Below are 17,138 nucleotides of genomic sequence, written 5' to 3'. Positions count from 1 at the left end.
AAAAGAAGTCTGAAATTTGAGCTTTAAATGTTTTAAAAAAAGCAATTAGGTAAAATAGAGAAGTTGTTTTGTTTTGTTTTTAGCGTTGAGCAAAGCCATCTAATCACAGTTTTTAACATTTTTTTTACTGCAAACGAAGTGCAGATACTACTTTAAAAGTTCGAAATTTGGGTTTTTAACTATTTAAAAAAACACCAATTAGACAAAGTAGAAAAGTTGTTATTTTTTGGCGTTAAAAAAACATAAACTTGATTTTTTTTTTTTTTTTTTTTTTTTTTTTTTAGTGCAAATGAAGTATAGATACTTTAATTTGAAAGAAGTCTGAGATTTGAGCTTCAAACATTTGAAAAGACAACAATCAGGCAAAGTAGAAAAGTTGATATTTTTTAACATTAAACATAACCATTTAGTCTGAGTTTTTAAAAGCTCTTTTTAGTGCAAACGAAGTGCAGATACTGATGCTTAACTTTGAAAGAAGTCTGAAATTTGAGCCTTAAATATTTCTAGAAATTGCAGTTCGGCAAAATAGAGAAGTTGTTTTTTTTTTTTTAACGTTAAACAAAACTATCTAATTATAGTTTTCAACAGTTCTTTTTCTAGTGCAAACAAAATGCAAAATTATTAACTTTGAAAAGAAGTCTGAAATTTGCGCTGTGAATGTTTCAAAAAACAGCAATTAGATAAAATAGAAAAGTTTTTTTTTTGCGTTTTAGCAAAACCATCTAATCACAGTTTTTGACATTTTTTTTTACTGCAAACGAAGCGCAGATACTACTTCAAAAAGTTCGAAATTTGAGTTTTAACTATTTCAAACAACACCAATTAGGCAAAGTAGAAAAGTTGTCATTTTTGGCGTTAAACAAAACCATATAGACTGAGTTTCAACGGTTTTTTTTTTGTTGTTGTTTTTTTTTTTGTGCAAGCGAAGTGTAGATGCTTAACTTTGAAAGAAGTCTGAAATTTGAGCTTTAACCATTTCAAAAAAACAACAATTAGGCAAAGTAGAAAAGTTGTTATTTTTTAACATTAAGCAAAACCATGTAACCATAGTTTTAACTGTTAATTTTTTTAGTGCGAACGATATACAGATACTTAACTTTGAAAAGAAGTCTGATATTTGAGCTTTAAATATTTCAAGAAGCTAGACTAAATAAAAACTTTTTTATCCTTTGACGTTGAACAAAACGCATCCAATATCAGATTTAATAAAATAGAGCTTAGTACCATCGTAACTTTGAACAGCATGGCAAATGGGTGAGAAGAATATGCCTCATTCGAAGTTTAATAAAAAATATATTTTTTTTCTCATTATCAATTAAGAATCCTTGGGACCAATAATATATAAGAACTCTAATGTTTCGTAGCATTCACTACTGACTATGCTGTCAAATTACGACTCAAAATCGTAAAGCATTTAATAAAAAAAAAAATTAGTTCGGTTTGAATTATATCCGCTTGTTATATATGCAAAGTTTATCGAGTTAAACGAAGAAATTTTAATAATGATTCTAAGTAATAATTTTTAATTACAATTTTCTGTGTGTTTTTAGAATATAATGAGTTAAGTTATATTACGACTGTTTTGTATTGTTCGAAATTAGACTAGTTGATTTATTTTATTATTTTTTTTTATTAAAGTGCCTTGTGTCTTAATGCTTTGTTTTAATTACTAATTCTTTTATATTCTGATAATTTAAGACTAAATGAAAAAAAACAACTAATGTCAACACGGGACAGAAAGGAATACATCTTAAACCATAACTTTTATTGTATAATATTAAAAGAAAAACAAATAATGAAAATAGAAGCAAATGCAAAATATGGGTTATTATAAAATATTGAATTTCGTATTCAAATTAGAGAATAAAACTTCTCCGTAGAAAAGAAAAGTAAAAAAAAAGTAAGACGGTACTAGACCCCTAAGGTCCAAACCGGCGGTGCTGATCTCCCTTTCATGGCCCTTCAGCCAGGAAATGCAATGGGGGGTTGGGGGCCAACCATCCTGTGCTTTCACACACCCTTCCTGCTTACCTTCCCTAGATTTCTCCTGGTACCCATTTAGAGCTGGGTCGACTCTGGCTGAGCTTACAGAGTCATGCCACTGAGCCCCGTCACAAACTAAATAACTGGTCACAACTGATATTGAACCACCATAATTCAGGGGAATTGAATCACCATAAAATCCATGGGATTGAGTTTTATCCACCATAGGCTAAAATCAGACATATTTGTAGTCTTTTCTGTGAAGGACAAAGAGGGCAACGGGTAGATGAACGGGAAGGGCAAATGAAGATTATAGTGAATTTCATAATAATGGCCAAGCCGCAAATCTTTAGGAATGGAGGGTGGAAGCTAGATACCCTCTCAGTTAGCTACCATATCCAACTTCTCGAAAAATTGTGGTTGAGTTACTACTTTATAAAATACCAGGAAGCAGCAAATCAATCCCATGTAAATATTTCCCCCTTGAATCGAAGAGGCTATGTTCTTTCGCTATATTCATCTGGGAAATCAGAAAATACCATATCCATATCCAACTAGTGTTGACTTATTATTCGTACCGAGAAAAATATAGAAGGACGTATTTATAAGTTACATTGGATTAAGAAGAGTTAAAAAAAAATTTATTTATTGAAGTGTATATTACAGGAAATCTTGTTCTGTTTGCTACTTCTTAAGTTTTCTGCTAATTTAAGATACGAGATATTTCAATTTCATCCTTAAAAGCATTAGGTACAAAGAAAAATCAATAATCAATATAAATCAGATAAAAATCAGATCAATCAATAGTAGTTGTTTGGTATCTCTATCAAATTCATTTATGCCCCGAGAGGTTTTCAAACAAAAGCATTTCTATCAAAATTTTTAGTTTAAATCTAATGTGAGAAAATTTTGTAAAAGTTAAAATTTAATTGGAATTTTAGTGTATAAAAAAGTAAAAAAAAAAATCTAATTTTTAATTATATTAACATTAAAGTTTTTAGCATTTGAAGTATAATTTTGCAGCATTTTAATGGCCATGTTTCTAAAAAAAATAAATCAGACAAGCAAGGTTTTGTATATATCCAGGTTTTGTGCTAGGGAGGGTGGCACAAAAAAACTTACAAAACGCATCAAAAATTCGAGATGGGGGGGCTCATATCCAGTACACCACCCTAGATACGGTCTTGCAGATAAGAGAACATCTTATAAATTTCCGCTATGCGAATCGGGAGATAAATGTACAAATTGCGCTTTCAGTCTTCCATGGGAAAGTGGGTAAGACAATCCAATGGCTGATTACCATAATTTCGATTTTTAATCTAGTTACATACATCCTTCAGTTAGAATTGGTATAAAACACTAAAGAAATGTAGCAAACATATCGAAAATCGCACCTATAAAACGCAATATTTTGGGGAGGGCAAAGCGTTTATACACTTATTTTTTTTTTTTTTTTTGTTCATGTTTATGTAATTTAAACATTGTAACAAAACGTATGTAATTTCGTTTTTGTTTATGTAATTGGGTTGCAAGTCTTTAAATATTGTTCTTTTTGTTTTGTAATTATGAAATATATTTAAACAAGAAATGGCTATTATTAGTGATTAAATCATAAAAATATGCTTAATTGTATAAATAGTTTCCATAAGGTATTAAATGTTCTCCAAGTAGGTTTTAGTATCGACTTTAAATTTAGCATCATTCCAATTTTCTTTTTTTCAGTCTAATTAGGATACTCATTAACTTGAACATTGTTTGAATAATTTGTAAGTTAAAATGACCCTTGTCAGATTACATTTGATTCGTTTTAAAACATTACTGTTGTATCTTACCGTGTTTTGAGCATGAACGAATCATACTACTATTTTTTTCTTATTGAATTTTCTTTAATATAGTCTCGATTTGAAAAAAGTCTGTTTAAGAAAAGGAAAAAAAAAACTACAAAAAACTGGCTAGTAAGTCAGTGCTGATTGTTGCAAACAATATTATGGCACCTCGCAGAAACAGAATTGTAGTCTAACAATGGTTTCCCATAAACAATCTGCGAAAACTTATTTGCTGGGTGGTTAAGCGGTAAGCTTTGTTTTCAGAAAAGTATTGCAGACTTTAAAATAGCATAAAAATAGAATAGAAAACTGTAAAATAAGAGTCTTGTACTTTTATTCTTTCAGTGCAGAAATTCGTGAGTTTTATTTTTGTTTTGTGTTGTCTTTTTCTGGTGATCATAATCATTAACAGTTCTCTCTTCGTGGGGGCTCGATTCCATATTCCTTTCTACTTCTTCCATATTTCTTTCTTCTTTTTTCATATTTTTGTTTCCATTCTATATTTATTTCTACTTTTTCGTCACAGCTTCCTCATTTTTTGTAATTTTTTTTTTTACAGCCTTGCTTAGTGAGCATATTTCTTTTTTCATACTTCTTTTTCCATTTTCCATATTTATTTCTACTTTTTCGTCACAGCTTCCTCATTTTGTTTTGTAGTTTTTCTTTTTTTACAGCCTTGTTTAGAGAGCATATTACTTTCTTCTTTTTTCATATTTCTTTTTCCATTTTCCATATGTATTTCTACTTTTTTGTCACAACTTCCTCATTTTTTTTTGCAATTTTCTTTTTTACAGCCTTGTTTAGAGAGCATATTTCTTTCTTCTTTTTTTATATTTCTTTTTTCATTTTCCATATGTATTTCTACTTTTTCGTCACAGCTTCCTCATTTTTTTGTAATTTTCTTTTTTACAACCTTGTTTAGAGAGCATATTTCTTTCTTCTTTTTTCATATTTTTTTTTCATTTTCCATATTTATTTCTACTTTTTCGTCACAGCTTCCTCATTTTTTTTTCTGTAATTTTTCTTTTTTACAACCTTGTTTAGAGCCATATTTTTCTAGTGGAAGTAATGAAGTAAATATTTGAAATGTTTTCGAAGTAACTGTTTTAGCTTTAACATTGTTTAAATGATACCACTAAAACCTCTGAGTGTTCTTTTGTATATTAGCCTCACTCCCCTTACCATTTTGTGCGTGAATACCCTTTAGTGCCTCTGGGAATTTTGACCTGATAGCTCGTAGTGATTTATCTTGGCCAGGAAATAGTGTTTTAAGCAGGGCTTAATTATTGTCTAAATATCTTAAAAAAAGATTCTTTTTTTTTGTATAGATGTAATTTCTTGTAGAGATATAATTTCTCTAACTGATAAAGTTGAAGGTTCTTGGACTTTATTTCTGCTCATTTTAAAGTGGTTCTAAAAGTAGTAATACTATTCCTATTTTTTATTTTTCAACTTTCAAGTTTAAAATTTAAACGAGCCCAGTCAAGGTAACCCTGTGGTATGTTTTTTAAGGCTCTATATGAATAATTATATAGGCTCTACATAAATAATTCGCATTCAGTTTGAAAAGGTTTTGTATAATGAACTCTTAAACCAAATTAAAGTTAAATGATTCATCTAGATCATGGGTATTGACCAAACTGCTTAATTATTGTAAGGCTTGAGAAACTGACTCTTCATTTTTCTGTCAAATTTGTTTTGAAAATCTTAGTATTAAATGACTTGAAATTTTTGGACAACAAATACATATTGTGGAGATCACCTTCCTTGTTTGACTACTTTTTCAGCTCTGTTTAACAGGCTTTTTCGGCTTTAAGTTCAGTTGGGTTTATTTATAGGCATGAGGCATTGTTCTGAAGCTCAAATGGAATTAAAAAATTTTCATGAATAATAACATAAAATATTTATAAGTCGAATAAAAATCTAGCTGGACATATAGCGTAGAATGTATGCATTAGAAAACATGTCAATTGCAATGAAAAAAGCCGACACATAGTTAAAATATGAAAAAAAATTTCTACATATGTTTAAATACACAGGAGAATATATTTTCTCTCTGCTGAAAGCAGAGGTTAGAGAAAAACCAGAACTAAGAGTAAATAAAATCACTCAGTCATCAAACATCATCATCAGCAATGATAATAAAAGGAAATAAAGACAATGTTATAGTATTCATAGTGTTATTATCCTACTCGTATATTATTTATAAAAATATACTGTTCGTATATTATTTATTAAAAAAAAGAAAGCTTTAATCATGTTAGGACTGACCAATGTCAGTTGCAGGCCACTGCAACTGATTTCAGTCAGGCCACTGCAACTGAGAGGCCCGTTCAAGATAAAATTGGGTTTTATGATATATGAATTTTCTGTTGAAATAGAGTGATGTTTCTGCCAATTATTGGTCTGGTTTGGATCCTACTGCTGAACTTATTTCAGTATTTGTCTGAGGCCAACACAGCCGCTCACGGTTCCTTTGCTTTGCCAGGAATTCAGTCTTCACCCCACCCTCTTGCATAAAGTTCCTGTTTCGTTTGAATTTTTTTTCTAAGACATTTCCACCTCATTTGAGGACATACTGCTTTTCGTTTAGCCCCAGCTATAGGGCCAAAGAGATTCTTGGTAACCTCTTTGTTTTAGACATCCTTACAGGGCGAAACGGAAAGTAAGTCGTCCCCAAATGGCAAGGGAAGAGCCCATGCAAAAAGGATTTTAGGGAAACTGGGCTTCCACGGGAGGTAGTACATACTAAAGATTTGAACAGGCTAGGGCAGAAGAGAAGCGTCTATTGTGTCACTCTCATTGGCTGCTTTGTCCTACAATTATCTGAAATAGTAGTTGAATCCTGTGAGTTGATAATTACGACTCAGGCTGTGATTTTAACAAAAGCTGAGAAAAATAACAATGTAACACAAAAATAAACAATAACAAAATAAAAACAATAATAAACAACAAAAGAAAAATAACAGAATTTGTCCTATATCTTTTATTAAGGTTTTAACAGTATAAATCATTATGGTAACAGATGAGCATTACAATTTAAAGATTAATTTGCGCGTTAAATATTTTAATTTTTGTTGTGTTTTTTTCGTGTTATTGTTTTTAAATGAAGCCGTGACTGCTCAAATGCTTATTTCCTGGTCTAATGTTTTGTCGTAAATATAGTTTAGGATTTTAGTATTTTTATTTTGTTTAAATTAGTTATATATATTTAAAAAGTTTTATTACACGTATTGTAAATAAAATATATCTATCTTTGTTTCTTCTTAGTCTATACTCAGGTGAATGGGTTAATGGGTAAACGGGTATCAGGTAAATGGTAAATGGGTTATTTGATGTAATGATGATTCAAGCCGTACTGCTGTCTAGACACTATTCCTGTCAAATTTATATATTTGAGTCTTCAGTTCCTTTAAAACATCGTTTCGGCAGGGCTTGTTAATGACCATCTACTAGTCTTAGGGTTAAGTTAAACTAGAAATTTAGGAAGGTTAACTACCTTCTGGGAAGTTATGACGTTGGTAAAATCTAGGATGAAACACCAGCAATTAATGTTAAACATTTAAGAGCACTATTTTGAAACAGGGAAAATAGAAAAATAGCCAACAAGGGTCTAAATCAGTGTCATTTCAAGGATGTGGTCCAACGGAATCCAGTTTAAGAATCAAATAAGTGTTTCGAGGGTGGTAGCAACAAGGGGTGCATTTTGGATTCTAATGGAATCCAGTTTAAGAATCAAATAAGTGTTTCGAGGGTGGTAGCAACAAGGGGTGCATTTTGGATTCTAATGGAATCCAGTTTAAGAATCAAATAAGTGTTTCGAGGGTGGTAGCAACAAGGGGTGCATTTTGGATTCTAATGGAATCCAGTTTAAGAATTGAAGTGTTTCAAGGGTGGTAACAACAAGGGGTGCATTTTGAATACCAATGGAATCCAGTTTAAGAATCGAAGAAGTTTTCCTTAAGGTGGTAGAAACAAGGGGTGCATTTTGGATTCCAATTGAATCCAATTTGGATTCCAAAAAAATTTTGCGTGAAAAATTTTTGCGGTGGTTGGCCGAAAATGACAATCTGTCATCCTTCATCCGCAGAATCTCAACCTTTCTTTCATTATAGCCCTAGCCATCTCAACCTCTCTTTCATTGTAGCCCTAGAAAGCGTGATTGAACCACATTTTTCGTACAGTCTACTGTTTGAAATACTGTCAGTCAGCCGAGTACCCAGAACAATCCCTAGCCAATTTCTCTGGAAAATGTCTAGTAAACCTTCATCCGCTTTTCGGAGCGCCCATGCTTCAGAGCCAAATTTGACCACTGCCATCACTGTACCTTCCAATATTCTAATCTTGGTTTGCAGACTTATCTTCTTATTCTTCCAAACTTTTTTGACTGTTAAAAAACAACCTGAGCCTTGGCTATTCTACTTTTAACATCTTCACTGCTCCCACCGTCTTTACTAATAATACTACCATGGCAAGTGAAGCTGCCCACCTGATCAACCTTTTTGTTACCCAACGTTACATTTTGATCTTCACTTATTCCTAGCCTTACTGTCTTAGTCTTCTAAATATTAATTCAAACCTATTCTAACACCCTGAACTCGCAAAACCTCTAGAAGTTCATTCATTTTGCTCACACCTTCATCTAGGATGCTTAAATCATCAGTATAATTTAAGTCAAGAATTATTTTCTCCCCATTTGATTTCGTGGTCTCCCATTGCCTTTCCTCTGTTCCTTTCTTATGCAGTGGTTTAATTAAGGTTTTCCTAAAATTGTTAGGTACTTCCTCTTTTTCAAAAATAATATTCATAATCTTCAGTAACTTATTTCTAACCTCAGAGCCACCATACTTAGGAAACTCATTTACCACACTATCAGCACCTGGAGCCTTATTATTTTTTAATCATTTTAATGCTGTCGCTATTTCTTACTCACAAAACAAATCTTCCTTTGCATCCAAGGTATCACAAACTTTTTCATTTTCCTCTATATCTTTTCCTGCAACTGTATCTCGGTTTAGCAAATTCTCAAAATATTCTACCCATCTCTCTTTAACTTTTTTTTTTATCACTAATTGTAACTTTATTCTTCCCCAGGCTGCATAATTACAGATAAAATCGGAATTGGACGTTAGTACATCACCAGTATTGAATCTCTTTGATAACAGAAAACATGAGTTTTCCTAACCAATGAGTCTGCCAAAAACTATAACGATATAGAAGGAGTGTACAGTAATTAGCAGCAAATTAATCTTCATCTGGAATTTCAAACCATTTGATGAAGTTAAAGAAAACCTTATATAATCCATAGGTCTTGACTTTTCTCTCTTACCAACAGGGGTGACTATGGCGTGGCTTGGGTATTATTCTATGATGAAGTTTGTCTGCTCCATGGCTAGTTCACTGAGGATTATTTTCCCAATTAACCTGTCTATCTCTGAAAGTGTAGATACGACGTTTTTATCTAGTTGTATACTCTTGATATAATACGTTGCAGCTATGAAATGTTTATTAATTGATACTTTCGTTTAAAATCGAACATTAAAAGAATGAAATTGAATAAAAACGCAATTTTTTGCACTTTCCCTTGGTTCTGAGTAAGTTGGTTACTTAGTTAGCACTGCCTTGATGATAGTAAGGTATTATTCCCTGGCACTCATCGCTTCTTCTACAATGATAAGATGCACCAAACGAGCAAGCAGAACTTGAACCTGAAAATATTTCACAGAATAACTTTCTGACTATTGCTTAAAAATGCCAAGCAAAGAAAATAAAGCACGCAAACACAGTAAGGTGAATAAAACAGTTGAAACAGTATTTATTGAGAAAGTTTTCATTAGGCCAAGGTTCATAGTTCTTTCGTTTTAGTTCTTTCTTTCTTTTTTTTCATTACTATGAGATTGGTTAGTATTATTGATGAGTTGACGAGAGATTGGTCGTTATTGGTTATCTTTTTTTTCTTTTTTTGTTGTTTTTTGTTGTGTTATGTTTGTAGTGAATTATTAATTAGAATATGACATTTATGTACCCGCCCCGTCGCAAGTGCTTTTTTTGCATCTTTCTTCGGGCGGGTACTGGGATATTAGTTAAATGTATTTGTATTATAAATAAACTGAACTGAACTGAAACCACAATTAAGACTAAAAAATCAAAGTAGCAATTAATTTTATGAATTTATCAAAGCTGTTTCCGGTGAAAGCCCAATATGCTGCAGAGCTCATTTTAGAGGTAGCATACTGGAGTAGATTCTCCTCAGCCTATCGTATGAAAGGAATGGACACAACTATAATATTGATAAAGTAAAAGCAGTTTGTAAATAGGAAAAGAGTCGGAAAAATCTATTGCCCCATCTCGCCGAATGACATTGCTAGTTGTGTGCCTGGTAGTAGCAGTGACAGTGGTAACAGTAGATGTAATAAGAGAAACCAGATTGATTCTAAAAATTATGGTAAGAACAGTTGTTTTAAGATAAATGAAGCAGATACGGCTTTTGACATGGTAGTGAAATAATAAAAATATTCAAATAATCTAAAATATTTTCGATTTTCCAGTTTGCTTACGTTGTTGGATCTTTGCTGGATCATTGTTGGACAAAAATAACTTTATGATTATTGTTTAAAAATGCCAAGCAAAAGAAAATAAGGCACGCAGAAGCAGTACGGTGAATAATACAGTAGACACCGCAATAAAGACTAAAAAATCAAAGTGGCACTGATTTAGTGAATTTATCGTCACCTTCGAGAAAAACGAAAACATCGTGAAGAATGGGTTGGAACAATGCCTATTTTATCCTTTGATCCCTTTAAGTTCTGTAGTATTCATTGAATCTAAACATGAATTCTAAACGCATCCCAATCACGAGCCCTTCTTATTTCATTATCTACTGACATCTCCAAGAATTTAATATGCCCTTGTTTTCCCCCTTGCATTTACATTATTTTGTTTATTACATTATGCTTGCTTGTGGGGTATTAAAGTAACTTCTAGTTAAATTAAATGTTATTCACCATTATTCACTCATAATTCCACCTGTTTATTTTATAGAATAATATTAAGTTGAGGCTCATTTCAGAAATATACATCATTTATTTAAAAAAAAAAATTCCCAATGTAGTCGATACCGATTCCTTGGGGTTGATATTCCTTTCCCAGGGGTTGATATGAATGAGAACTGATATTTAAGGGTCGACACGGTTTGAAAATCATCCCCTTTTCTTCGGCACAAAATCATATTCGATGTTTTCAATGTGTATCCCAACCGAGGGGTGGCCGACTCTCAGAAATCACATTTGTTAGGTGGCGCGTACCAGGAGTGCCAGGCATGGCTTAGCGTGTCAAGCGGGACTAAGCGCGATGTAGCTGTAGCAAGTGTAGCGGAACTGTGTCAAGCATGGTGGAACTTTGCGGCACACGTGTCGTTCCAAGATGTACACCAAGAGGTGAGAAGTCGACCACCCCTCGACACAACTTGTTATAACATTGACTAACAAGCCAAAGAGTGTGCAGAATTTGAAAAACTGGTCGAATTAATTAGCCTCAACAAGTTCGTGAGTAAAGAGTTCGGACGTATAAGTCTTCCATGCAAGTTTTGAATTTTCGATACATTAAAGATAAAGATATGAGCCAAGAACTGCTTTTTGCTACATATTTAGAAGATGATACCAGAGGAGAATTGATTATCCAGGCCAAGGAACTTCTTCTTTTTTTACTGAGTAAAATATTCCATGGAAGATTATAATTTTTGTTGCAACTGATAGTGTACCATCAATGGCTGGTCGTCATCATGGTTTTACTGCTTAATTAAAGTAATAAATGCCTGAGGTACTGCCCATTCATTGGGGGATTAACAGATAGTATTTAGCAGCAAAAATCTGAGTCCTAGGTTAAACCAGTCTTTACAATATATATCATATATATGTGAACAATATTTGAATATATTATTTGTCAAATATGTTCGTCATATTTGATATATTTTATTTTTGAAATTATATTATATTATATTAAATAATATTAATTATATTATTGTTATATTGTTTAAATTATTGGTTATATTATAATTATATTATAGATTAATTGTATTATACAAATTATATTATATTATATTATTTGTCAAATATTGGTCGTATATGAATATATTATTGGTAAATATATTTGTCAAATATGTCAACAATATTTGAAGCAGTTCTTCGAACTCTCAGTTATTTGCTCAGAAAAGGGGGGAAAGCAGAAAAGTCTTTTTACTTTGTTACATCTGTACACTGAAGTCCGTTGGCTGTCGATAGGGCTCTTACTTCGCAGCGTTGTTTTTTTAGCTATTTCTGAATCTGCTTTAGAGATTTCGCAAAAAGAGATCCGAAATTGAAAGAAAATTCGGCCAAATGTAAAAGAGATATTTTGTTGTTTAATAGTTAATTTGTACCTGCAGGAAGATGATGGTTTTGTGATTGAAATAAAATAAATAATATTGGCCTATATAGTAAAACTTATGCTTTATAAACAAAACTCAAGCAGAAAAGGATGTTCAGAGTTTCGGCATTTGTCAAAATTACCAGAAATACTTCAAGACGATGTAACTCACTTCGAAGCATTACGCGAGGATTTTACTAGGAGGTTTGAGGATCTCTTAAATTTACGAAGTCTTTTATTGATAATAAATCTGTACATTATCAGAGTCATGGAGGAAGCCAATTTGATCAGTTGATCAACTGATCACCATAAATCAACTGATTTCAGCTGGTTTTCAGTGATCAACTGATAACTGAAAACAGTTGATCACCATAAACACTGACGAGGGGCAAGAGTTCTAAGGCTATCAGAAGTGCAACATTGTAACACAGTATCCTGCACTGTGGATCTTGTCACTTTTTCATAACTATACCTAGTTAAAAGGCTTCCTTGTGGTTACAAATGTTCTGGCATAATGAAATAGCAGTTTGAAAATCAACAAGCTTAATGTATATTAAATAAAAAAACAAGCTTTTTCAACTGAAAGTAAGGAGCCATATTTAAACTTAAAATGAACAGAAATTACTCTGCATATGAAAGGTGCTGTTACCTCCTCAACGCCCTGCACTTTACACTAAAGTTTGACCCTTTCTCATAAATCTACTTTAAAAAAAAATATTTATATATGGAGTAATTTCTGTTCGTTTTAAGTTTTAATATCGCTCCTTACTTTCAATTGAAAAACTTGTTTTTTTATTTAATAAAAAGACAGATTGTAGCCTACATACAGGTTATAAAAAGTTTAGAAGCTTTATTTACAAAAGTGAAAAGGCAGTTGACAAAAAATACAAAAAACCGCTAGATTTGAGTTGATGCTAGACACACAAACAATTTGTATCTGCCATATGAAGAATGGCTAAGGATACTAAGCTGAAATTTATAGAGAATCCTTAGGGAAGAGGGGGGGGGGGGGGGTTGAACTATATCACACGACATTATGTACATTCAAGTTGTTAAAATAGCACATTTTTGTTAAATCTCAATAATGACTAAAGTGTTAAGTCAAAGATTTGAGGGGACATTGAGAGGACGTTGAACTAAATCAAAAGACACTATGCGTATCCAGGGTTATCAAAATGGTCCATCTAAAAAATCTAACGAGCCTCTGAGTTTGTCAAGCTGGAGATTTCAGGGAATGGTGAGCTTAGTCAAAAGACACTATGTGCATTCAGGTTTGCAAAAGAGTTTATCTCCGATGTTTCAAGAACAGCTAAGGGTACCAAGTTGAAAGTTTCAGGGGGTGCTGCAGGTGATATTTAGCTAAGTTAAAAGAGTCTACCTGCATATATGTTGTCAAAAGAACGTATCTCCAGTATTTAAAGGATGGCTAAGGTATTAAGTTGAAGCTTTCATGAGATACTGAGAGTGACATTGAACTAAATAAAAAATATTATATGCGTCCACAATGTCAAAGGCCATATCTGTTATATCTCGGGGACAACAAAGGGCATTAAGTTGAAACTTCCAGGGAATATGTAGGGGATTATGGACTTAATCAGAAGACACCATCTGCATCTAGGTTGTCAAAAGTGGATGTCTACAATATCTCAGGAACAGCCTAGAGTATTAACTTAAAACTTACGGGGAATGTTGAGGGGCATACTGAATTAAATCAAAAGACTGTATTTGTAGCTAAGATGTCAAAAACGTTTGTATGCAATGTCATCATACCAAGTCAGGTATTAAGTTGAAACTTCAGGAATTGTTGAGAGGAATGCTGCGTGTATTAAGGTTGTTAAAAGAGGATATCTGTAAAATCTCAGGAACGACTAAAGGTTTTGAGTTGAAAATTTTTAGAAAATGTGGAAGGGAATGCTAGCTTAGATTAAACACACAATGTCTATCCAAATTGTCAAAAGTTGGGGTGTCTGCGGTACACTTAAGGGTATAAATTAACCCCTTAAGGGACCCACCTGAATCTTTGAGGGGGCATTGGACTAGTAGACCAAATAAAATTTTAATTTTAATTTGGGAAGAGCGAGGGGAGCTCTTCAATCACAATTTACATTTTAAGAAAAGTGTCATAGTATTTATTCTTCGTGTACAATGTCCTATTTTTATGTTGATATGATTAAAATTTCAGGCCACGAAGACCTTTCAATTATAGTTTCAGAACCAGTACCTTTGGAACTCCAGAAACTCTAAAGGGCCCTTGAGCAATTCAATAGAATAAGCTATATACCTTTTAGAATTTATAACCTAGAAAAATTGATCAATTAGATTACTGCCATTATTCTGGAAAGGCAATTATAAATGATGGTTCTTTAGATATCCAATGAAAAAATTCAATTAGATTTTGACGCTTTTAAAGCTTATTTTTGTTTGACCCCTTTGAGCAGTAGTTGCGTTATAAGTGAGGAGTATCTTACTCTAGATCCATTTACATATATGCAGAAAAGAATTTTATAAGTTTTGGCATAATCCGGTAAAAATAACGCCATCAAATATTTTTCTTTGCTATTGTTTCTCTCTGAAAAGTAATTTATTGAATTTTTCTTTGTGTTACTCCCCTTTTGATTTTGTGTATTTAAAGTAGAAAATAAAACCTATTCATCTACTTATTCATAATGTAATTAATTAGGTTACCAGCCTGTCTCCAGAATGCTGAATCTATTGCTATTCAATGAAAAAGTTTGTAGATATGATTTTTAAAGCCAGAACAATTTCAATTCAATTTCAATTCAATTTATTCCTATAAAAAAAACATAACGCCAATAATAATAAAGATCCTGTTGTTTAATAATAATAATAAACAACAAAAAATTGAAAATGAAGAAGAGAAAAAAAAGAGAAGAGAAAACATGGGTAATTGCAATTAATTAATTAAAATGCAATTAATTTGATGACCACCTTGTCTATGTACAGACAGTAGAGAATCCCAGTTTTCTCCCAGGGAATGTTCAGAGGCTGCAAGCTTGACACGATGCTATGATACCAATTGTATTGAAATAAATGAACTGTTTGTAGTGTCGTATTTTTGTCACCTGAGTTTTGATATTACGCTTGTCTGTGGGGTAAAGCTCTTGCAGAGGTTGAGCTCTGACAAGGAGAGGTTATAAAACACTTTATTAATTCATACTTAAGATAGATAGAGATTACCGTAGTGTGGGGACATCTGTCCGTAGGCGTTGATTGTCGTCAGCTGGTGCATTCCATGGATGCCTTCCAATTGATGGGAAGTTGCCATCTGCCAAATACAAATCAGAGATTTAAAATTTTTCGTGCCGCAAATTGCTTTCAAACCTAAGTCATATAAATCCATGGACATGAGAAGACACTTGACGTGGAACCTCGATTTAGGGGTAACAACTGGTTGACATTCTTGCCACGCGATAAAATATTAAATTAAAAGAGGATATATCGCTGTCAAGGTTCCGGATTTCCTCCAAAAAATTGTTGGATGAAATCAACGAGGCTGGTAATCCATGTAAATTTGTTTTCATTTTCTTAGTTCAATATTTAGCTATGCTTGGCGCTTAAAAATATTTGTGCAAATTTCAAGAGCTTGTTGTCTATTTGATTTGGGATATTTACGTTTAATCATTTCTTTTTAGATATATTTGTATATTTTTGTATGAAACATGTGCTAAGCCAGATACTACTTTGCGTCTGTTATATGGTCGCAGACCTATGTAGCAAAAGTGAAACGTTTCGAGATTTTATTAGCCACAGAGCTAGTGATAAAGTAAGCAGTGGGGTCGTACTTAAAGCAGCCGCATTCCTTATGATTTTGCGGGTTTTAAACTACAAAAAATCTCACTGCTAGGCTCTTAGTTTTAAGTAATTATAAAACTTTTAGTTTAAAGCTCATAGTACAATTCCGACCCTTGTAATTACTCCAAACTAAACAACTACTGACAATATGGTCTCTACAAATACAATGTTCGTCAGTTGAACAATAAACAAAATGAAACCTTTCTTATACCTATATTTACTACTGATCATACTTGTGTCACGTATAAAGAAAGGTCAACATAGCCTTCTCAAAGGGTAGGCTAAGCTGACTTCCACATTAGAATTTTCAATCTAGGGGTTTTGTCACTGGCGTAGCAAGAGGCTTGTGGACAATATAAGATAATTATCATTGCAGGGTAGCCAATTAATAAGAAATATACTACGGTTTATGATGTTGAGCTTTTCTTGTCAATAAAGACAAACGGTAGCAAACAAAAAGTCTGCCCCGATTCGTATTTTTGTTTTTGCTTTCGTGTAGTGTGTGTTATAAAACATGCGATTGGATTTAACTTTCACAAAAAATACATATTTTATATATTATATTATATATTGCATTATATGATACATATTATATTATACTTTATATCATATTATATGCTACATTATATTTTTTATAGTTATTTATTTTTGCTTGAATGAGTGGACAATGTGAGGGTACTGATAAGCCCTCAAATATTGTCTATCTTCCGTAAATCCCAAAAATCACAACAAAAATAAAAAATGTTTAAACAAAAAATAATCTGTATGAAGTTTTTATTAATAATTTTAAAATCACTAATTTCTTAAATTCCGGTAAAGATGAGACCCCAGTTACTCGCCAAAGAGGGGTCTATCAAATACATTGTGACTGTGGAAATTACTATGTTGGCATAACCCATCATAATCTAGAAACACGGCTACAACAGCATAAAAAAGACATAGACAAGGCATTAATTTTAAATAGTTCCAACAACTCCTTCGATTCTGCTTTAGGTTTGCATATATTTAATAATCCCTCTCACACGATACTTTTTGAAAAATCTTCACTCATCAGTGGTTCGGAAATCAATCAAAATTAATCTCAAAATAAATAATAATATTTCTCTGAACAGG

At 32.4% G+C, this 17,138-nt stretch overlaps 1 protein-coding gene across 2 annotated transcripts in view; it reads right to left on the bottom strand.

Moving 5' to 3' along the window:
• Window positions 1-9,297: 9,297 nt before the first annotated feature.
• The window catches only part of LOC136025043 (forkhead box protein I3-like), a 74,322-nt gene continuing 66,481 nt past the window's right edge, over window positions 9,298-17,138 (bottom strand). For both annotated transcript variants that reach the window (XM_065700717.1, XM_065700726.1), the window contains exons 6-7: window positions 15,411-15,498; window positions 9,298-9,517 (exon numbers count right to left, since the gene is read on the bottom strand). In XM_065700717.1, the coding sequence (XP_065556789.1) occupies window positions 9,417-9,517; window positions 15,411-15,498 (189 nt within the window). In that variant the 3' untranslated portion in view covers window positions 9,298-9,416. The remainder of the gene's footprint in view (window positions 9,518-15,410; window positions 15,499-17,138) is intronic.

This window comes from Artemia franciscana, chromosome 1, assembly GCF_032884065.1.
Source record: "Artemia franciscana chromosome 1, ASM3288406v1, whole genome shotgun sequence".
Classification (NCBI taxonomy): Eukaryota; Metazoa; Arthropoda; class Branchiopoda; order Anostraca; family Artemiidae; genus Artemia; species Artemia franciscana.
The sequence above is the reverse complement of the archived record's forward strand: the minus strand, read 5'-3'. Positions and strand labels throughout refer to the sequence as shown.